Source organism: Rhinolophus sinicus, linkage group LG02 (assembly GCF_036562045.2).
Source record: "Rhinolophus sinicus isolate RSC01 linkage group LG02, ASM3656204v1, whole genome shotgun sequence".
NCBI lineage: Eukaryota > Metazoa > Chordata > Mammalia > Chiroptera > Rhinolophidae > Rhinolophus > Rhinolophus sinicus.
Window position 1 is genome coordinate 116,125,949 of NC_133752.1, and position 20,356 is coordinate 116,146,304.

Below are 20,356 nucleotides of genomic sequence, written 5' to 3' on the forward strand. Positions count from 1 at the left end.
TTTTCCAGGCTGCTGGGCTTGGCCTCTTGCTGGTTCTAAAGGCCATAGCACTTAGCACTCCAGACACATACTCCCTGGAATGGAGATTTAACTTCCAGGTCATTTAATTAGCAAATGAACAAGCTTATTTGGCCTTAATACTAAATATGCTATTTAAAAATTAACAGCATTTTAAGGAAAACCCTCAATTATACTTACAATTTGAAAGATAGTAACTTATTTAAGCCTGAAATATTAATTGGTGAACCGTTTTTGGAACGATTTGCAAATATTAACGATTTGGAAATGTTAATGTGCATACCTTTGACCCTAAAATCCCACTTCCAGAAATTTACTCAACATATATATTCCCAGAAGCACACAGACACATCATCGCAGAGATGTTTCCTGCATTGTTGTTTGTAATAGCAGAAAGCTGGAGACAACCTAAATGTACACTAGTAGGGGATTGATTGGATGAATGATGATGCATTTATACCACGGATTATTGTGCAAATGTTCATAAGAATGAGGTAGAGCTCTTTGTTACCAATAAAAGATATACAAAGCTATATAGATACAGAGAAATCCCAAATACTAAATTTAAAAAAGTCCATTGTAGAGCAGAATGTATAATACTATCTGTGTGTGTTTAAAAAAAAAAAAAGTTTAAATATATACTTAGTATCTTGCATTAAAAAATTCTGGAAGAACAAAAAGAAACTTTTAATAATAGTCACCTGAGAGGGAGACCGGGGGGTTGGCAATTTTATTTTTCACTTCATACCCTTCTTAATTGATTGGATTTTTAACCATCGTAATAAGCATGTTATTACTTTCAGATGAACTGAAAATCTAGCTAATAATAAAAGCTTCTATCAAACCTACATGAACAGAAGCAGAACGGATGCTCTTTTATGAACCAGTCCGCGGGAGCCACCGTGCCTGGCCATATTCTGTTCTGTGGCGGGATAACCAAGGCTACGTGATCAGATGTTAACCCACTCGCTGCACAGGAAAATGGTAAACACACCCGTTTAACCTCAATACTCCACACATCTGGTGGTGTGCTTCCAGATATTAAATACGCTGACAATGGTCGGTTTCTAAACGTCCCCTTCCTTCCTAGGCTACAGGGCAGGAGGACCGGGAGGGACTCCCGGGGGGGCGCTGGGATGGGTCTGGGAGGAGCGCCCCGGGTCACTGCCGCGACGGGGCTCCGCGCTGGGGCAGGCTACGCACAAACAACTTTTTCTGCATCACCCAGTGGCGCCGCGATCACTTCCCGGTGCACAGCCTGGGCGCACGTCGTCGGAGACCTTCAGCCAGCCCTTGGAGGAACTGCGTTTGAAAATTCTCAAGTAGAAAGAACGGAAACTATTAGGAGATTCCTTCTCCCGCGGACACTTTCTTCTCCCTCCGGTCTTTTTCATTCTCCCTTAACTAGTTCCTAGAAATATCCACCGGCTGCTTCCTTTCTGGTCTTGTACGTGTAAATCAAAGTCACTGGTTTCCAGTCTCTCTGCTGAGTCTGGGTTTTACCTCCTTTGTTAACCGTACCAGTTCTGCTTAATTAACCTGCTTGTTAAATGTCTTTTGAAAAAGTTGGGTTTGAAGGTCTGCATCTTAAATATTCCTTCCAAATCTAAAATTTTCCTCCTCTAAGAATTAGATTTCGATAAGGCTTTTTTTTTTAAATAGTCATTTTGCTCCAAGAGTATTCTGAGGTTTAACTGAAATGCCAGCAAGTAGGAACTTGTTACCCAGCCAGTCAGTGTTAAGGCAGAAGTCAGTAAGTTAAAGAACAGTTAACTCATCGTTTTGACCAGGTTATAGCTCTCATTTCTTCACTAACCATCTCTAACGTGCTCTTCAAGTATTTATAATATAAATGAAGAAAGGACTGTGATTTCCATGTGTAAACTGGGAAGCTAACTTTTCCAGAGTCCGTTTCTTCCCAAACCCTGCTCTCCCTCCCTCTAAAAAACAGCAAGAACAGAAAACAGCAATCACATCTTGAGGTTAACCCCAGGGTAGTCTCTCTGGTTACTGAATTGAGAAATGTTATTAGAAAATAAAGGGAAAAGGTGCTTTTTTCCCTGAAAGTTTGGGGGCTAGTCTAGTGTCGCTGGCTAAAACTGTATTTTACTGTATCAGTAATTCTTAAAAGTCCAGATATTTGCTTCTTTTGGTCATAAATCCATATTAACAATCCAGTATTTGGTCAACGTTCTCAGTTTGGGCAATAATGGAAGGGGCTGTTAACAGCCCTCAAAACTGAAGTTCCTTTATTTCTTCTGCCACTTGAGAAAAAATTCTGCCGCAAAATTTTTAATAACACTAACTTCCTACAAATCAATTTGGAGACATCTAAATGTGTATTTCCTAGAAAAAGTGCCAGACATCAATTTTATCTGGAAACCATCAAAATACATCAGACCACAAAACTATACATTTCTGGACCTCACAAGAAGCATGAAGAGGAATTTCAGCCAACCAATCAAAGAGTTCAGCTGCAACTCCACCTGCCATCCTCAACCCTAAAATTAACCACTGCTACCAACACAGGACAGGTAGCCCCCACCCCCCGCACCCCCGACACACACACAAAAATTAACGGGTAGAAATTCCAAATCCACCTTGTCAATTCTGTTTTAAGATTACAGAGGATTATTCAACCCACCATCACACTAAACTTACTTTCAAAAAAACAAGTAAATGGAATTATTTGAGCACTGTGTTATTGTATGTGAAGACAAATAACAGAAAACTTGGGAATTTAGGTAAAAGCACCATTTCCTAGAATGTCACAGTTGGTATAACTTCTGTAACTAGAGTAGGGTACAATTGTTGTCCATAGTGACCTTGAAACAGAAAGTGCCTTTGGAATCTGTCAGTCATTTAGTCAACACCTAAACTGAAAAACAGTGGGGATCACAAGGCACTTGCTGCACAGAATTTGCAGTCTAGTTCACAAAGATATGAGTCCCAAAAAAGTGTAGGATTGGCAGATGGAGAGCAGGGGAGTAAGGGATGGTGGTTTTTTCATGTGTTTCCATACTACTTGATTATTAAAACCACACTTACATGTATGACTTTGATAAAAGTTTAAGCATTAAATAACGATAGCGATGGAATGGAAGGTAGAGAAGCAATAAGAATTTTGCTGTAGCCAGAAACTTGATGGGGGAGTTGGGGTACACATGGAATCCTCCCTCGGCTTTATGTCCCAAATCAATCAAAAGGTTCACTCTGTCCCCAGAATCTCCCACAATTTCTTCCTCTCCACCACTGCTTTAGGCTGCAATGACCTCTCCCAATCACCTTCCTCTGATGCATGAGTACTGACCTTTGTGACCCCGTGGGTAGTCAAGCAAAGACTACCCACCCATTCTCAGGATACTGTGTTTAAATCATAAAATTAAATACACAGATCACAAAAGATGAATTCTATCAAAATGCACATATCAAATTATTTTAAGTTGGACATAATAATATATGTACTTCTTTATTAATCCATTAGATGACAAGATGTAGCTGTGGGTCTAATAGCTAAGTAATTTGGGTTTAGTGAAATGTGTAAAGGATATTTTGAGGTATTTGCAACAACTGTAATATGATATTAAAATGCCTGGTTTCTATTAGTGATAAATTCACCTCTTCTGCTAATTCTACCGTGATCTGCTGCCTGGATTCATATTTGAAGGAAATGCTCAATTTCAGTTAGAGTTTAGTGACAATAACAATGTCATTTTTTTCCTGTTCAAGTCCACAGATCCCGAGCATTCCATCCATGGATCTCTTGCAAGTCCAAGGACTGGGTTAAGGGGACCTGATCTAGGGTTATGCCTCCCCAGATGAGTTTTCTATGTTACCACCAAATCTGATGCTGTCATTCTTCTACTCAAAAGCCTTCAATGGCTCCCGCATTCTCGGGTGAAATACAAACTTCTGAAAGGCAGGCAAAGCCCTTGGTCCTCTGTTTCTGCGCTCATCAACACAGGCTTATCCCCCAACCCCTTTAGTTTCCTCTTTTGCCTTTGAAGCTCCACCCATAATGCTAGAGCTCAATTCTCTCACAGCTCCATGTCGTCCTCTCCTCTTGGGATTCCCTGGCCCTGCATGTGGGTCAGGCCAACTCCTTCTCTTTAATGCCCGGTCAGAAGCTGCCTCCACTCTGATGCCTCACCTGACACCTTCGAGCAGAGCCGGATGTTTCATCTCTGCTTCTCCTGCTCTTTGTACATATTTCATTGTATTGATTATCTTATTGTACAGTTGATCCTTGAACACCATGGGGATTATGGGTGCCGACTCCCCACCCCACCCTGCACAGTCGAAAATCCACGGATAATTTTTGATTCACCCAAAATGTAAAAAAAAAAAGTAGCCTACTGTTGACCGGAAGCTTTGCCAATCAGATAAACAGTTGATTAATGCATATTTTGTATGTTTTACATATATATATATATTACTGTATTCTTACAGTATAGTAAGCTAGAGAAAATGTTATTAAGAAAACCATAAAGAAAATACATTTACAGTATTTATTGAGAAACTCCACATATAAGTGGACCCATACACTTCAACAACACAAGTTGTCCAAGGGTCCACTGTATAGAATTGCTGGCAAGTATGTCTCCCCTCTACCCAGAACCTCCTTGAGGACAGAGACTGTGTTTTTTAACTGTCTTCAGGACTTTGCTTTGTCCTGGCACAAGTAGATGCTCAGTTAAATATTTGTTGAATGATTGAGTGAATGAATGACTAAATACATGAAAGAGAAAAATATGAAGGAGAAGTCAAAACTAACACTACAGTGTCTAATTTCACGTAGAAAATGTGAAATGGGGAATTGTGTTCATCAAGTTTTGAACAAATTGTGAAAGGGAAAAAATTGTGTTCATAAAGTTTTGAATTAAGTACATTTTACATATTCTAATTTTTTCACAGTTAACCCATGAATACAGTAGAGGATAATTGTCCGTTAAAATATAGCATTTATTCTGGTATTCTGATTATACATGAATATGCTGTAGAAAAAGACCCCAATCTAGAAATAGGTTGCATCCTAAAACAAGGCTTGCAAACCAGTTGTCTGGAATTTAGAATACAATTTCCCTCAGAATCCAATTTAAAATGGTGATAAGGTGCCAACTTTATCACACAAAAGTATATTTGATTTGTAATGTGCCTGAACAGGTCCACGTTTAATTGAAAACTGGTAGAAATACTACTATTCAATACTATTGCAATATAGCTAATTAAGCAAAACAGTAAGCAGGAGTAGTGAACGTGAACATTTTTTGTCTTGAATACTGACAATGGAGGAGCAACAGTTTCATTTTAGCAGGGTTAGGAAGCCAGAGAGATATTAGTGAAGACCAGAAGGAAGCTCTGTTTATTTCAGAAGCTGTTGAGAAGCTTTTTATTTCAGAAGCCCTAGCTCTTTAATATGCATAATTTCACTTCAAGATTTAAGACCTTTCCTTTTGGCTCACGAATGGCTCACACAAAGGAAAGAGAGAGATTATTTTGAGGTCTTTGAAAAAGTTTTGAAAGATAAAAAGAAAAGAGGAATGGAATTAAAGAGGCTATGTGTGTCTATAAAGTTTACCTGAGGTTGAATTAGCCAAACTAGAGAGAAAAAAGAAGAAAGAGGTATGTGTGGCGCTGTACGTGTGGTAGTTAGTACTGCAGCTCACTAAATACGTCTGTTTTCTCCTCCAGGGGACGACTGGACTGCTTGGCCCCCTTGTGGTTGGGTGGCACCATTTTACAGAGTTCTGGCCAATGAGTTGGGAATAGAAGTGACAGGGCATTTAAATGCCAACAGAGATACTTGGATTTCTCCTTTACGATTGGCTCAACATCCCAGCCAGGTTTGAGAAGGTGGCAGCTTTGTCAGCCTCTGCTTTGGAATGACTAAGAAAAGAGCCTCCCTGGTGACATATGACAGACATGTATGGATAGAGAATTCTTCGTTATTTTAAGATCTAAACCATTATTGTTTAAAGTCACTGAGAGTTTGGGGTTGTTTTACAGCATAACTTAGCTTATTATGACTGACACATTATTCATAGACTTTACCTCCAGAGAAAGAAAAGGGGTGGTAAGGAAGAGATGGTGGGTTACGGTCACACTGGATAGATCCTTGAAGGAGATTAGAAGAAGGGAGGAGAAGTAGAAATTCAGATGGAAGGGATCCTTCCCAGCTGGATGCTCAGGATTTGGGGAGATCTTATATGACTTCTGAAATCAAAGTCCTAATAATACCACAATTATTAATTGGACAGACAGGGTCATAGCCGTCCATATTAACTGCATTTGGTGGAAACGTACGTGCCTAGCATACACCACTGTGGTACATGCTCGTTGCAGGTCTCCGAGCTTAAAAGCATTTGTAAGCTTATTGAGAAAAAGAAGAGTGAATAAACGCATGGGTTTTGGAGTCAGACTGGCCCGAATTCAAATCTCAGCTCTCCCTCTTCAGTCACTAAATCTTTCTATGTGTCAATTTCCTTATCTGTAAAGTGGAGATAAAAGCAGAACCTACATCAAAGGTTTGTTGGGAGCACTAAATGAGGTAATATTTGTAAAGCATCAAATGCAATGCCTGGCATTACAAAATGTTCTAGCTTTTTCCAATCCCCTGGAAGCCCAAGAGTTGGTTTGCCATGGAATGGCCACCTCACTGCCATGCCTGGAACGTCATGAAGCTGCAGCTGCAACCTGGACCTCTTGGGAGCTTTCAGCCATTACCAGGCTCAGTGATACATGTCTGCCTCTGCCTATGAGGTATGCACACACCCACCCTCCTAGGGTGTGCCCCAAGATCAGTGTGTGCCTCACTTTAAAACAGATCCAGGAAAATACAAATATGCAAGATGGAGAGATTAAGGCAGGATCATTTATGCTCTAAGATACTTTTCATTTTACCAAAGAATTCAAGAATTCCCTTAGTACCATGTTTCCTGGAAAATAAGACCGGGTCTTATAATAATTTTTGCTCCAAAAGATGCATTAGGGTTTATGTTCAGGGGATGTCCTCCTGAAAAATCATGCTAGGGCTTATTTTCCATGTAGGTCTTATTTTCAGGGAAACACGGTACTTTCCAGGTTTTGTTATCCTCCTCCCCTCTCCTCTCCACCATTCCTGTCCCCTTCTCTCTCTCTCTATGAATTGTTTGACAGAGAAAAGTAAAAATAAAGCTCGGTGGCATCCCTGTCTATTGAGGATTAATCTGAAATGAGAACAACATATGTATTAATAAATGGGAAAAATGACTTGAGAAAACATAGCATTTGCCCTCAATTGTCTGGGATCACACCTATTATATTGGCCAGGGAGCAGAGCAGACAGCCCTTCAGGTCCCTTGATAATGAAAATTCATCCAAAAGGTTACTGTGATAATGGCTGATACAAACCAGATTCCTGTTTCTCCATCAGAACCAAGATCTAAAAACCCAAGTCCAAACTCTTTGATTAGACGGTAGTGCTCAAAGATCCACAGCCAGACGAAAATAGAAAATTCTTTTAACCAGAATAAAAATGGAGTCAACTGACTCCAGCGGTGAAAAAGTCCAGAGTTAAGAGGAAGTTATTTTTTCAAAATAAATGAGACTATATTATGGCATCAAGGCAAAATCTACATTACAGCTCAAGTTAAAACTGAGACTCCCCAGAAACATGGAGCTTGCCTCTCCTCTGGCCACCCCCACTATGGTGTCAGAGATTGCTCTCACATCTGGGCACACGAGTTACTTCACTGGAATAACCCCAAAGCATGTAGGCGCCAAGCTCCTTATTTTACAGATGGGATGCCTGAGGCCCTAGGAGAGTCAGTGTGTGGCCCAATGTCAAACAACTAGAAGTGGACCCCAAGTTTTCCGATTCCTAGTTCAAGGCTCTGCCCACTGCATCACCACTTCCACATTCCTGGGAACAGAATCTGCCAGTTAACGTCAACTTGTCGGGTGTGGAAGCTGGCCTTCAAGAGGAAGCATGAGACCCAAAGCCCCAAACTCCAGCGCAAATGGGAGCCTGCAGACAAGGGGAGTAACGTCTGTCCATGGCCCTCCTCAGTCTCCTCCCCATCCCTTCACGCCTAGCAGTTCACATCTAACCAGTCTCCTTAACTCCACTCTTCCTTTTTCCCAAGCCATCTTCCAAAGGGCCTCCAGAGAGATGATATAAAGCACAAACTTAGTTCGGTTACTCCCCTATTTTGAAAAGCTTTTATTCATTGCCCTCTGGGTGACTTCCAAGCTGTGCTGCCAGGCCGACCAGATAAGCCCCTGCTCACACCTCTACCCTCCTCTTCAACCTTTCTGCAGAAAGACCTTCTTCACCAGGAGCATTTTCTGCCCTTTAATCACAGGGCAGGTTGATGGCACCTGTCCACACTGCCTTAATCACTGCATTTTACAACAAACTGCTCATCTAGTTAAAGCTCCTGCGTAATGTGGTATCTTGAGATGTAGAGCCCAACAAAAACCTGGGTTTGAACCATGTCTTCACCACTTACTGGGCAGGATATTTTCTCTCCCCAAGCCTCAGTTTCATTTTCAATAACTGGGGAAATACATACCTTACCAGTTTGTTGCAAGGGTTAAATGAAATGACAATGTAAGGTAAAGAACATATTAGATTGTTCAATAAATGCTAGTTCCTCTCTTCTCCATCCATTCCCATGGACTATAAGAGCTCCTTTAATGCAAGAACATGTTTTACTCTTTTGTATTCCTGTATAATAAGAGTAGGCACTCAATAAATGTTGGCAGAAAAAACGAGAGAGGAGGGAGGAAAGCAAATGAGAACGAAGGGAGGAAAGGAAAAAGGAAACTAAATAAAATGAAATGAATGAATGAGTGAATGAATGAATAAAGCTGGAAGCAAAAGAGATCCTGGTATTCAGAGCTGGAAGAGTTGTTTTATACACTAGTTATATGACTTTGAGAATGTCCTATCCCTCATTACTAATAACATTGAAAGGACATCTGCAGATACTACTGTGTAACTAGGAAAAGATGCTGAACAAGGAGACTGGCAGATCTACCAACAGAAGGCAATGTAGTCCAATATAGGACTGGCACACATATTTTTTAAAAAATAGTTCATTCCTCATTGTTTATTCGTATTCTGTTCTAAACACTGGGCTTAATACAAAGGAGGATAAAAATAAACTGATCTTACTCTAGTGAGATCTCAATTACTGAGGAGAAACCATTACCTAGCTCAGTAGTGTGTTGTTAAACCAGCCATTGTGGGGGCGGGGGAGGGACGCTTAATTTGTAGGTCTGCCAGTTCCTGTGGTGTAAATACTCCTGCCATGGCTTGATTTCTATCTACCAATATTTACTCATAATGATTTAGCTCACAAAATCCCTAAGTATTTAACAATTGGCTCTCAGGAGCACTCAGCACACCACTGATTCTCCGTCCTCCTTAATTTTCTCATTCTTGCCATCTTTTTAGTCACTTTGTTATTTATTACCATCCTCATTGCCTGATGGACAGGGAAAATAAAATGAGAACAGAGAAGCAGCTGATTTTTCTGTCCGTGGTTCTAGCAAAGGAGATGGAATTGGGAGGCAGCGGAAACTACTAGTATTAGCTAGATGTGTTTATCAGTTTCAATTACCCCATTCTCACTGACCCTATTACTGCAGATAACTGGAAGCAGATGCTCCCATTAAATGTGCAAAATGCAAGCACCCTTTTTGACCAAATATAGAATTGATGGCCACAACCTGGAAATAGAAAGGAGGAGAAAGAAACTATGCTGGAAACCTAAGAAGGGTCAAGTTTATCAAAATGGTGGTAGGAGGGTTAAAATGGGAAATGAAACAACTTCTCTGGGTAGAAATAACATGGAAAATATTTTCCTGAATGTTAAAGATCACAGCAGCCCGCTGGACCAAAATCTAAACAGGAAAAAGCATACCAAATGAACAGAATGGAAAACCATTTAGCAAAATATGAATTTTCATCTTAACAGTTGAAAACCGGGGAGATACAAAAAATGTTTATGAAGTTCTGTGATGAGGTTTCATTGTCTGCACCATAGAATAGGGGGCTCTTTGGGCGGTATTAGTTCTTAGACAAAAGAGTATCTCCTTTCCCCCCAGCAGGACTTGGGCTTGCCTTTCTCTTCCCTCTGTTTCTAACAGGCAGCACCACATGACTAATAATACTTCACAAAATGCGTGCCTGATCTCTAGGGCAAGTTAAGAGTTCCTGTAAGGTAGGATGTAGTTAGTTCCGAGGGAGAGTGTCTACAAAAGCAGTTTTATTTTTACAGCTCAGTGAATGTTTACTGACATGAACCCCATTCTCTGTGACAACACTCTCTGACCCAGCCTCTTTTGTTGACAAAGCTCCTGAAGGCGTAGAAAGGAATATCCAGCTTTGCTCCATGACTTCAGCTGACTATCTAGACATTTGGGACTCCAGGGCTTTCAGAGGCTACCGTAGCAACAGCTGTTACTTCACTTTGGTAATAAACTTAAGTAACCTGAACTCAAGCCACATAGAGGAAAATTTAGAAAAATCAAAAATATGTGAAGATGGGAATAAAAGAAAAATATGCCTATGTAGGAGTGAAATGAGACTATCACAGAATCATTCTTAAGTATTTCCATTCCACTCAAATGAAGTGGAACTTGACAGTGAAAAAGGAGCCCCTGATACTTTAAATTAAAAAAACCTTAAAACATGCACATAACAAAAGTGTGGTATTTGGGGTCTGGCTACTTGTTTCAAAAACTGAAAGGAATCAAAGAGAGAGACTAAGAGACAGATTTAATCTTAAGGTATTCTCAATCACTCAATTACCCAACTCAAGGAGAATAGAATCACCCTCTGTCACTGGAATACAATATGGCCAGCAGGGCAGTGTCCAATGAGCCAAAAGGGCAATTTTATGGTAGGAAAGGGAGAAAGTAAGGCAGGAATTAACGGTGCCATTGTGCCCATTAGTGGGCAAAAGAAAGAATGGGTTCCACTGGTGTGGACAGGAGGTGGGCAGTCATCGGACACGGCTGTGTGTGAGTCACATCTGGCAGAGGCAGAAATGAGATCACAAAACAGCACGGATGGCAGGTTTTAAACTTTAAAACAGCAAATAGGTTAGAAACGTGGAGGAGTTCAAATGCATGCAAAACTCTCATGTGGATCAAGACATCATAAAACCCAGAAAAGGCTGGTTATTTGGAATGGGGTGGAAGAAGCCAAGAACTGGAATTGTCCCATATAGTATTCCAAAGGCCTGCTGTCTAATTTCAGAGGGAAAAAAAAATGTGTGATGTTAAAAGAACTCTAGAGCTTACAGGGTGGAGAAGAGTATTGACAATTTAAATAAAGCAGAAGGACGCAGTTTTCACAAATACTAAACCTGAGGTTACAACATGTGTTCACTGACTTTGCCATTGATTCACTGGTGTGTGTGTGTCTGTGTGTGTGTGTGTGTGTACACACACGTGCACATGTTCACACGAATCTCCTGACCTCCCGGGGTCTGAAAATCTTCTTCAGTAAAATAACGAAACTGAAATACGTGATCTGAAAAGTGGTTTCAAGCTTTAAAATTCTAGGAAGTTAAAACGGGGAGAGGAGAAGACAGGCCTCTTAGTAAAAGGAAAGGCCTCGAAGGAATGACAACACTTTTTTTGCGCCAAAGACTAGAAACGACCACTGGGAGACAAGCGAGGCCTCAGCCCAGCTGTTCGATGTAACCACAGCCACTCACCCCCTTCCAGCCTGTGCCCACACCCACACTGAGCAGGGCACGGCTGCTCTCAGGACATTCCACCCAGTGGATTATTTGATGACGTCTCTGTCTCCTACCCTCCTACCAGGGTATAATTTTCTAAAAGCAGAGAAAATCCTTCCCAAGAAAATAAACACTCCCAAACAACTGTCCCATTCTGTTACCTATTTGGATTACATAATTACTATGAAGTCAAGACCTTCTTACTGACACGCCAAAAAAAGACCTCTCGGCTCATAAACTGAACTGTCCAGAAACCAAAAAGCTGTCCTCTCCAGCGCCCACTGGAATGGAACGAAAAACTTCAGAGCCTCAACTCTGCTCCCAATGGAAGCTCAGATCAAAGTATTTTAAATTTGTGGGGACATGTAAGTCCCACATATGATATTCTTCAACAATGGCAACAATAATCCATATCCTCACTAATGTCCCAAACTGCCCTGCAAAGGGAGATAACTCTGGATATTTTTCCTAGCTCTGTTGAAGATAATTTAGACAAGCGTACATCTTAACTTTTTTGTGCAACCGTCCATAAAATGAGCCACTGATAATTGGTAACTGCCATCATTTACCAGCCACCAAGTAAAACAGTGAACCCCCTCCTGACCCACTCCCACACCAGGATAAAACCAGCGGGCCCAGCTGACTGCAATTCCACAGAGCACAACACTCATTAAGGTACCTATGTTTTTCCAGTTGCTGGTTGAGGCAACAATAAAAGTGCTGAGGGTTCCGTTTATAGCCTGCTCTAACTTGTTCATTTGAATCAATGTAAAAATAGCAGCAATCAGCTCTTCGGTAATTCCTCTCCAGGTATAAAAAGGGCTTGGATATTCCTGAAATGCCTCCTCACTCACAAGTTAGATGTGCTTACCTCCTGTGATCCCTGTACTTTGCTCATTCGGTCTGTGTCAGGATTAAATGAGCTAATGCATGTAAAGCAGTGAGTGAAAGCATGACATACAAGAACTCGATAAATAAATATTAGTAATTGCAGGGGGAGAGAGAGAGAGAGAGAGAGAGAGAGAGAGAGAGACTCCTTATGCTTACCAACTTACTTGGAATGGGAAAGACCAAAATGTAAGGCAATAGTTCCACAGCACCCTCCAGAGATGTCTTTGCTGTCCTCTGGTTTTCTCACAATTAGTCACTTGCTAGCAATAATGCTGAACTTTCCAGTTCCACGGGTACTCATACCCCACCAGTGCAGGCAACTCTCAATAACTGAGAAACTGCAGAGTGTTTGAAACACTGAGAACAAAAATGCAAAAGACCTTAAGAAATTCCACAAAGCCCCTTGGCACTAGCCATGTGGGAGTTTTGCCAGAGAATCAAACATTCCACACTAGACAACTGTTGTCAGTGGAGAAAAAGGGCAAATAACGCACAGAACCTGAACGTCGTACTGGAAAGGTTATCATCCGATCATACGCCCTAAAAGGGTAGCTCTTCTTTAAATTTTAGACTACAAATTCTTCCTAAGGGACACCTAGCAATCTTCCGTTTGGACACACATAGTTGTCTTCTTTCTAGGCACAAAACCATTTTTCAAGAGCTTACGATAAGCAGATTTTACTGTAATTTATAAGCACAAATTATATGCTTCTGAGCACAGTTCACTTGGGGCACACACATGATATACTCGGTCTACCTTCCCGATGACACATCATATTTTACTATACAGGAAATTTTTTTTAAGGTGGCAAATGAATAACGACTGGACTCCAGAAACGATGGTGCATTTGCAACAGTCATGAGACTTTGAGGCAAAACATAAATCGCCATAAAACTCTTAGTTTTTATTTTGTATTATGCCTACTCAACCAGCAAGACTCAGATGTGTCACAATTTTTATAGTTTCTAAACCGTATTTTTGGAAATACAAAGGGCATGAGTGTTATGCCTATTCAACTTGGCAATTCTTGTAGTTTCTAAAGCACGCTTTCCAAAATGCAAAGGGCAAGTATGACCCATAACTTCAGAGAAGGGCAAGTAATGCTCTACCTCTTGTTGAATATTTGGCTACACGTGACGTAAGTTTTTATGGCAACCCTCTATTACCATGACAGCGCATGCTCTCTATGATTCAAAGTAATAAGTGCAACTTGTAAAAGTCAGGTATTTTTATTTAATACATTCTAATCAAATAGTAACAGCAGTAAATAAACACTTTGAAAAACAGGCAGGTATCCCCCTACAGCTGGAAGAAAATTAAGTCCAAGTTTTCTACATGGTAGAAGGGACACAGCTACTGATGGCCATGGTTAGACAATTCAAGGACCACTTGGAAATTCCTAAAGCCATTTCCAAAAAATCCATGGCAACAGGTTGGGACACAGGTACTTCCAAGGGTAAAATGTCTGTATCTACGTGGTAGTATTAACAGGGACTGAGTGGCACCTGTAGAGTGTGACATTCTCGTCTTTAGCCTTAAAGGAAAAGACAAAGTCTTTTCTGTTTGCACCAGTTTGAAATAGTTCTGAAGTAAGGCTCCCTTTAAAATGGATTACTACAGTACTCATTCGCGTGGGAGAGTTCATACGTGTAGTAAAAAGACAAATGCAGGATTTCATGGTCACTTTTTTGGTTGATTTGGTTAATTGCATAAAATGAAGGATAAATACAAGCATATCTGTCCAATAAAACCCCTAGCTACGTCAGAATGCAAAATATAAAATGGCCTAAAATAGACTGATCACCAGGCACATACATAAAATTGAAGTTAAGCCGGTGTCAGTTTCCTCCCCCTTCTTCAGTATTCCTACCTATTCCTACATACTCCTACGTGTGTTGAGTTCTCTACTACTAGACCTTCTACCAAAAAGAAAGGAACCTCAGATAGGCAAGGCATTCTGATAAAATGTTACATCAGCCTTTACTTGGGACATTTGATTTTTAACTTAAAAGGATCAACTAGTCTTGGTCAGCCTCAGGAAGGGAAGCATTACTCAGGTGAAAATATTGGAGGGAACTTTAAATACCTAGCTACCTCATCACACATTTAAATTAGATTGACTTCAGCTGTTCTTAGAATTCCGTGGTTATCCAGAGCAGTCACTCAAGTTTTGGTTCTCTCTTATATAGCTGCATTCGGAGATACTCTATGTGAGGCATGTTTAGAAAAAGAGAAACACTTATACCTGGAATTTATATTCTTCCAAGTAATCTTTTAGTCTTGTTGGTAAAGGCAGTCCCCAGATGGTAGCCGTACATTTGTTAATGGTGAGTCTACAGAGATGCTGCAGAGGTGGTGCTGAAGCGTAGAGCGGTTTGGTCAGATAAAGGTGAACAGTGCCATTCCGGGGGGCTTCTGGGCCCGTCCGCTTATCCTTGCACATCTGAACGTAGTAGTCGATCAGATGAACCACACTGTCAAATTGTTTAAGCTTGGACTTGACACATATGATAGAGTCCAACCTGAATTTCCCATCGTGGTATTCGATTCGCAGATTAGTTGGTCCAGCTGACGTTTTAACAGATATTGTTAGTAGGTAGTCTGAATGCGAACTATCTCTAATCAAGAAAGTTCCTTCTGGTGCCTCTTTTAATTTCTCTTTGGCTTCATTAACAGTCATACTCCCCCAGTACCAACCTGGGGTTTTTGTTCAAAAAGAAAAAAGAAAAGAGGGTAAAATTGTTATTAGAAAGAATGTTTTAAATGGGGCAAGTACTTGACAACATTTTTTTTAGTTCTAAAAAAGTGTGTGAATGAAAGTTTACCAAAGGCTACCACAAATACATTGGGTAGAAATTTAATGAAAACGTAGGTCCATGTTATTTTATGAACACAAACTGTGAGCCATTTTTCCTTTAAAAAATAAAAGTAACTTTCTGTAGCTGTTCTTTAAAGTATCTTAAGATTTTTCTCCTAATGAAACAAAAGAATATTTGCAATATGACAAAGCATGATGCTTCCAGCACCACTCAAGTGAAATCAAATACTTAAAGTAAATTAGAAAAGAATCAGAAATTAGAAATAAAATCGATGCCCTTAAAAAAGTGGAAAACCCAACTCCAGTAATTCCAAGAGTAAAAACAGAAGCAACTTTTTGGATGGTGGGTGTCCACCCCACCCTCCCGACCCCTGTCAATGGCTGCATCTCTCTACGAAGCCCTCGAAAAGCACTGTTATTTACTTGTTTCAAAAATGCAGTTCTAATACAATAGCTTCTGTTTGCTGCTCCGATTACAACGACCTTATCAGTCACTGAGAAATGAGGGAAACCCCAATTGATAATTAGTACTTCAAGTTTACAATCTTTTGGACTTTGCCTTAATCCAAATCCAATTCCAACCGTCGGTCTCCCCAGCATTCTCGATTTCATCTGCCCTCACCATCTCCCGGGCCCCTCCCGTTTTTAAAAATGACCTAGAGACATTCCGCATTTAAGAAGTTTGAACAACATGCTACCCCGCCCCCACCCCAACACTGCTCCGATTCCCGAACCTGCTGACCCCGCCGCTGAGGGAAATACCCTTGGTCCCAACCAAAAGACCTCAACCCCAAGGGAGGGAACTTTCCTCTCTCACTAGCGCTACCAAAACTTCAACTTTGCCCCAAACGTAAGCTATTAGGATCCATATTTTGAAAGCCTTCATGCTTTGCCATAATCTCCCCCCCCTCCCCCCGCCTTTTTCTTCTTTCAGCAGCCGAGGGACGAAAGGGAGCTGCGCAAAGCGCAGGACTGCACTTGAAACCAGCAAGACCCTGGGCGCGCCGCCCCTGAAGGGCGCGTTCGGTGGGGGCTTCGCGGTCCGCGCTCCTCCGGGTTCCGCGGCAGCCGCCTGCGCCGCAATCTGTCGGTCCCTCGATTTGGCCGCCAAGATTCCCGGCTGCAGCGGCTGCACCGCCCGGGCGCCGGATGCAGCTGAAGCTGCGGGCAGCGATGCACCCACTCGCCGCCTCGCACTCCGCGGAAAGGGAGGCGCCAGGCACTTTCTCCTGCTAGGGTTCGAGCCCGAGTGACGACCCCTGAGTAGCGCGGAAAATAATCAGGGTTCCAACGCCCTAAGGGCAATTTCCAAGGAGCCCTTCCAGGGCTCTGCCCTCCCCCAGGCCTCTGTCTCGAGAATCACTTTCCTTTCGCATTCCCAAGGATCCCGGGCCTTGCGGGCATCCTCTCTGCGGTCTCCCGCCCTGAGGCGGGGACTGGATGCGAGGGGACGTTTTTTCATCCCATTCTTTGCTTCCCATCTCACTCCCAGTTCCCAGCTGCGCTCCCCGCCAGCACAGCCCCCAGCAGCGTCTTTGGGGAGGCGCCCCCTCTCGCACGCGTTCCGGCGGTTCTGCTCCCTACCTGTTTGACTCAGCTCCCGCAAGGCCTTCGCCAGACGCGCCGACTCCGGGGACGGCTCCTCCGCCGAACCCGCGGTCCCCCACTGGCTCCGCGTCCCTTCCGCGCCATTCCCGGAGGGCTCGAGGCACCGCAGGGTCATGGGAGAAGGGTCACCGCGACAAAGACAGGTGGCCACCCGAGCTGGGGGTCAGAGAGGGGCACGCGTCCTTCCTGGAAGTCAGTGGGAACCCCAAAACGCGTCCCTGCGGAGTATCCAAAATGGTGGTGGAGAGGGGGGTGGGGAGCTGCTGGTTCTTCCTTCCCAGGTCCCAGTGGACGGATGGCAAAGTCCCCCACAAGCGCGGTCACCCACAGTTTGCCTGTAAAGAGAAAATGTGGGGTTGGGTCAGTCCGAACTGGACCCCTGGCTGGAGTGTGGGTGGGGAGACACAGACATGGAAAATCCGGTGGACTCCTCTGTGTCTATGCTCCCGCACCATTTAACCCCAAGCATTCAATTATTGCCCTGGCCCAGCTCTAGAGACAGGAGGATAAAGAGAGAGTAGGGATCCGAGACGCCAGAGTTGGAGAGCGGGAGGGGGCCGTGAGGGGGGACAGGATGAGGGTGGGGAACCGGGTGTCTTCCCTCCCAGGGCTGCTCGCTGAAATCACAGTCTAGTGTACAAGCACAGCAAAGAGTCACCTGCAGGCACGGTGTAAATAGGCCCTAGTCAAGGACAAGTGGAAAAATTGTTTAAAGGAAAGAACAGGAGAGATCCCCAAATTGGCACTCCTATCGCACACTCCGCACAGCCCGGGGAGCCCCGGGAGGAAGCCACCGGCACAAACCTGGTTCCCCGCCCTAAAGCGCTGCGGGGCTCCCAGGACCGGGGTCGCCAGCTGCGCGAGCTGCTGCATCCCGGGCCCAGAGGCTGTCTCGCTCCCCTCCCCCCCTCTTCCCAGTGTCCGCTTGGGGCTGGGGTGGGGAGGGGGGGTGCCGCAGAGCGCTGTGGCGGCGGCTCCCGGGACCCGGCGGCGGCGGCCGCTGCTGTTGTCGCCGCGGGCGCTGTCGAGGAATCGGCCCGAGCGCGCAACCCTCGTGGGGGTTCGGAGCCCCGGCCCGGTCCGGGGCCGAGCAGGCGGCGGCAAGAGCCACGGGACGTTCAAGACAACGAACACCGAGCCCTTACCTCGGCCTCGGCTGCCGCCTCCGCACCCGGCAGTCACCCCTGCGGACCTGGGGCGGGGGAGACGGAAGGGATCCGGGAGAGGAGAGGTGTCTGCTCGAGTTTCCCCTGTTGACTTTTAATTTGGGAATGAGGTGGCTGGGGATGCGACGAGCCCGGCGCTCAGCGACGGCAGCGACGGGAGTTCTCAGCGCAGAAGACAAACAAAGCTCCGGGGATCATCGCCTAGACACCCCAGGCTCCGACACCCCCTTCCGGGCTCGGACACCCCCAACCCCCGGCAGCTGCTGAGTTTCCCTCCGGCTGCGACCAAGGAGGTGGGAAGGACAGAGGGAGGAGTAAGGAGCCAGGGCGGGAGGCAGGCGGGTGGGGAGGAGCGGGAGATCAGGTTATTAGGAGGATTATTAATTTGGATGGCAGTTTAGGAGGGAAGGAAAAAAAAACTCCAGAGACTTCCCGACGCCGGGAAGGAACCGGAGAAAGCCGGCAGTAGCGCCTAGCCGCGAGGCAGAACCGCGGCTCAGCCTCTCCCCCAGTGGCTCTCAAGTGTGGAAGCCAAGGCCGCCCGCCGCCCGCGGCCGCGCCCCGTTGCCCTCCCCAGCGACCCTCCTGGGGCGGAGCCTTCGGGCTCCTCTGACCAGTACCTGCAGCCAGCCCCGGCCCGACTTCCTCCGGCAACCCAACTGCAGGCACAGGGGATCCTGAGGCTGTGCGCCTGGGGCCCCGGCGCGCAGTGTCCGCGGCCCGCGCAACGCCGGTGGCGGCGGGCAAGGAGGCTCATGCTTCAAGGGAAGCCCAAGGCTCGCGAGCCGCGGCGGCGGCGAGACTTGGCAAGAGTTAAATGTCTGTCCCCGGAGCGAAGTGTGCGCGCGACTTCCCAGCCGGTCGCGCCTCCCTCGCTCCCCGCCTCTCGGCCGGGTCCGCGCTCCCCATGCGCCCCGCCCCGCTGTTGCGGAGGCCGCTTTCCAGGAACTTTCCAGGAATTCACCCCACGTGACCGCGGCCCCCGCTACTGCTTTAAAAAGGCTGGGGCGCTATTGCGCAGGCTTCAGGGGAGGCGGGCTCAGAGCGCTTGGGTGCTGGGCAGTGTGGTGTGGCTGCCTAGGAACCCGCCCTCCTCTGACCCCACACTCGGGAGTGCTCCGAGACGCGCTGGAGAAGCCCCTGGCCACCACCGTCCCCGTTTTGGCTGGTGGAGCCTGCCCCCCTAGCCATGCCAGGGGTGCGTCGGAGTCGAACGAATAACAGACATCCTCACCCCCTCGGCCCGCGGCGGGGGTTTGCTTTTCCAATCCCCTCCGCTCCTCCACGCGACCCAGGCCGCACATTTTGTGAACCGCGTGCAGGAGAGACCGCAGGTCCTCGGAGAAGCCCCTTCCGCTCCAAGGCACTTGAATGGGGTGGGGGAGGCCGTTCTCCAGCCCCCATGCCCAAGCCCGACAGCCGGAGGGAGCGGGCCGGAGGCCCCCTCCGTGCCGGTCCTAGAAGGCAGCCTTCGGCTGGAGAGTGGCGCCTCCTTAGGCGGCATTGGCTGCTTGCAGTCCCCTCCCCCAGGCGGTGCTACTCGCAGGCTCCCGCACTAGCCCAGCCCGGCTTCTCCATTCCTCTCCACTTCTGTCTTCTTCCCGCCGCCGGTCGGTCCCTGCTCACCTGTGCCGACAGCAGAGGGGGCTCCCTAAACAGCTCGCCGGGTAATGCTCGGCGGTGGGCCTTGGTTCCTGCAGACCGGAGAACGCGCGTTTCTGCGATTTCCCGCTAGGCTGGCGGGAAATTCGGAAAGATCAGTCATTTGTTCTCTGCCCGGGGACCCTTCACCTCCTCCCACCCGGATGGAAGTCACCTAGCCTCAGTTGGAACTCATCTCCTTGCCTGCACGCCCGCCTCCCAAATGTGACCTACTTTAAATGTGACCTACTTTTTAAAAACCATTAACACCCGTGGGAAAACCGGATCCAAAATTTCGATAACCATTTTTCTTTGAAATACTATTCTATTGCATCACTGCTCAAAAGCTTGAAGGTCAATGGCCACTTTTAGTTGAAGCGGTGGCTATGGGGAAGTTGGGCGAGGAAGCAGGAGGAGCCGTGGGGGAGGCTAACAAACGTTTATGAAGAGGCTCACAGACGCTGCCTGGTGCCCCCCC

General features: G+C 45.4%; 1 protein-coding gene across 11 annotated transcripts in view; it reads right to left on the minus strand.

The window, feature by feature from the left end:
* The window catches only part of SOCS2 (suppressor of cytokine signaling 2), a 286,616-nt gene extending 266,923 nt beyond the window's left edge, over positions 1-19,693 (minus strand). For 4 of the 11 annotated variants that reach the window (XM_074325274.1, XM_074325268.1, XM_074325275.1 and 1 more), the window contains exons 1-4: positions 18,858-18,993; positions 18,217-18,516; positions 17,048-17,406; positions 14,891-15,342 (exon numbers count right to left, since the gene is read on the minus strand). In XM_074325274.1, the coding sequence (XP_074181375.1) occupies positions 14,891-15,342; positions 17,048-17,186 (591 nt within the window). In that variant the 5' untranslated portion in view covers positions 17,187-17,406; positions 18,217-18,516; positions 18,858-18,993. Of the gene's footprint in view, positions 1-13,855; positions 15,343-17,047; positions 17,407-17,875; positions 18,197-18,216; positions 18,517-18,857; positions 18,997-19,471 lie in introns of those variants that run through there. The other 7 variants (XM_074325270.1, XM_074325271.1, XM_074325273.1 and 4 more) reach the window with 7 other exon arrangements.
* Between the last annotated feature and the right edge of the window lie 663 nt (positions 19,694-20,356).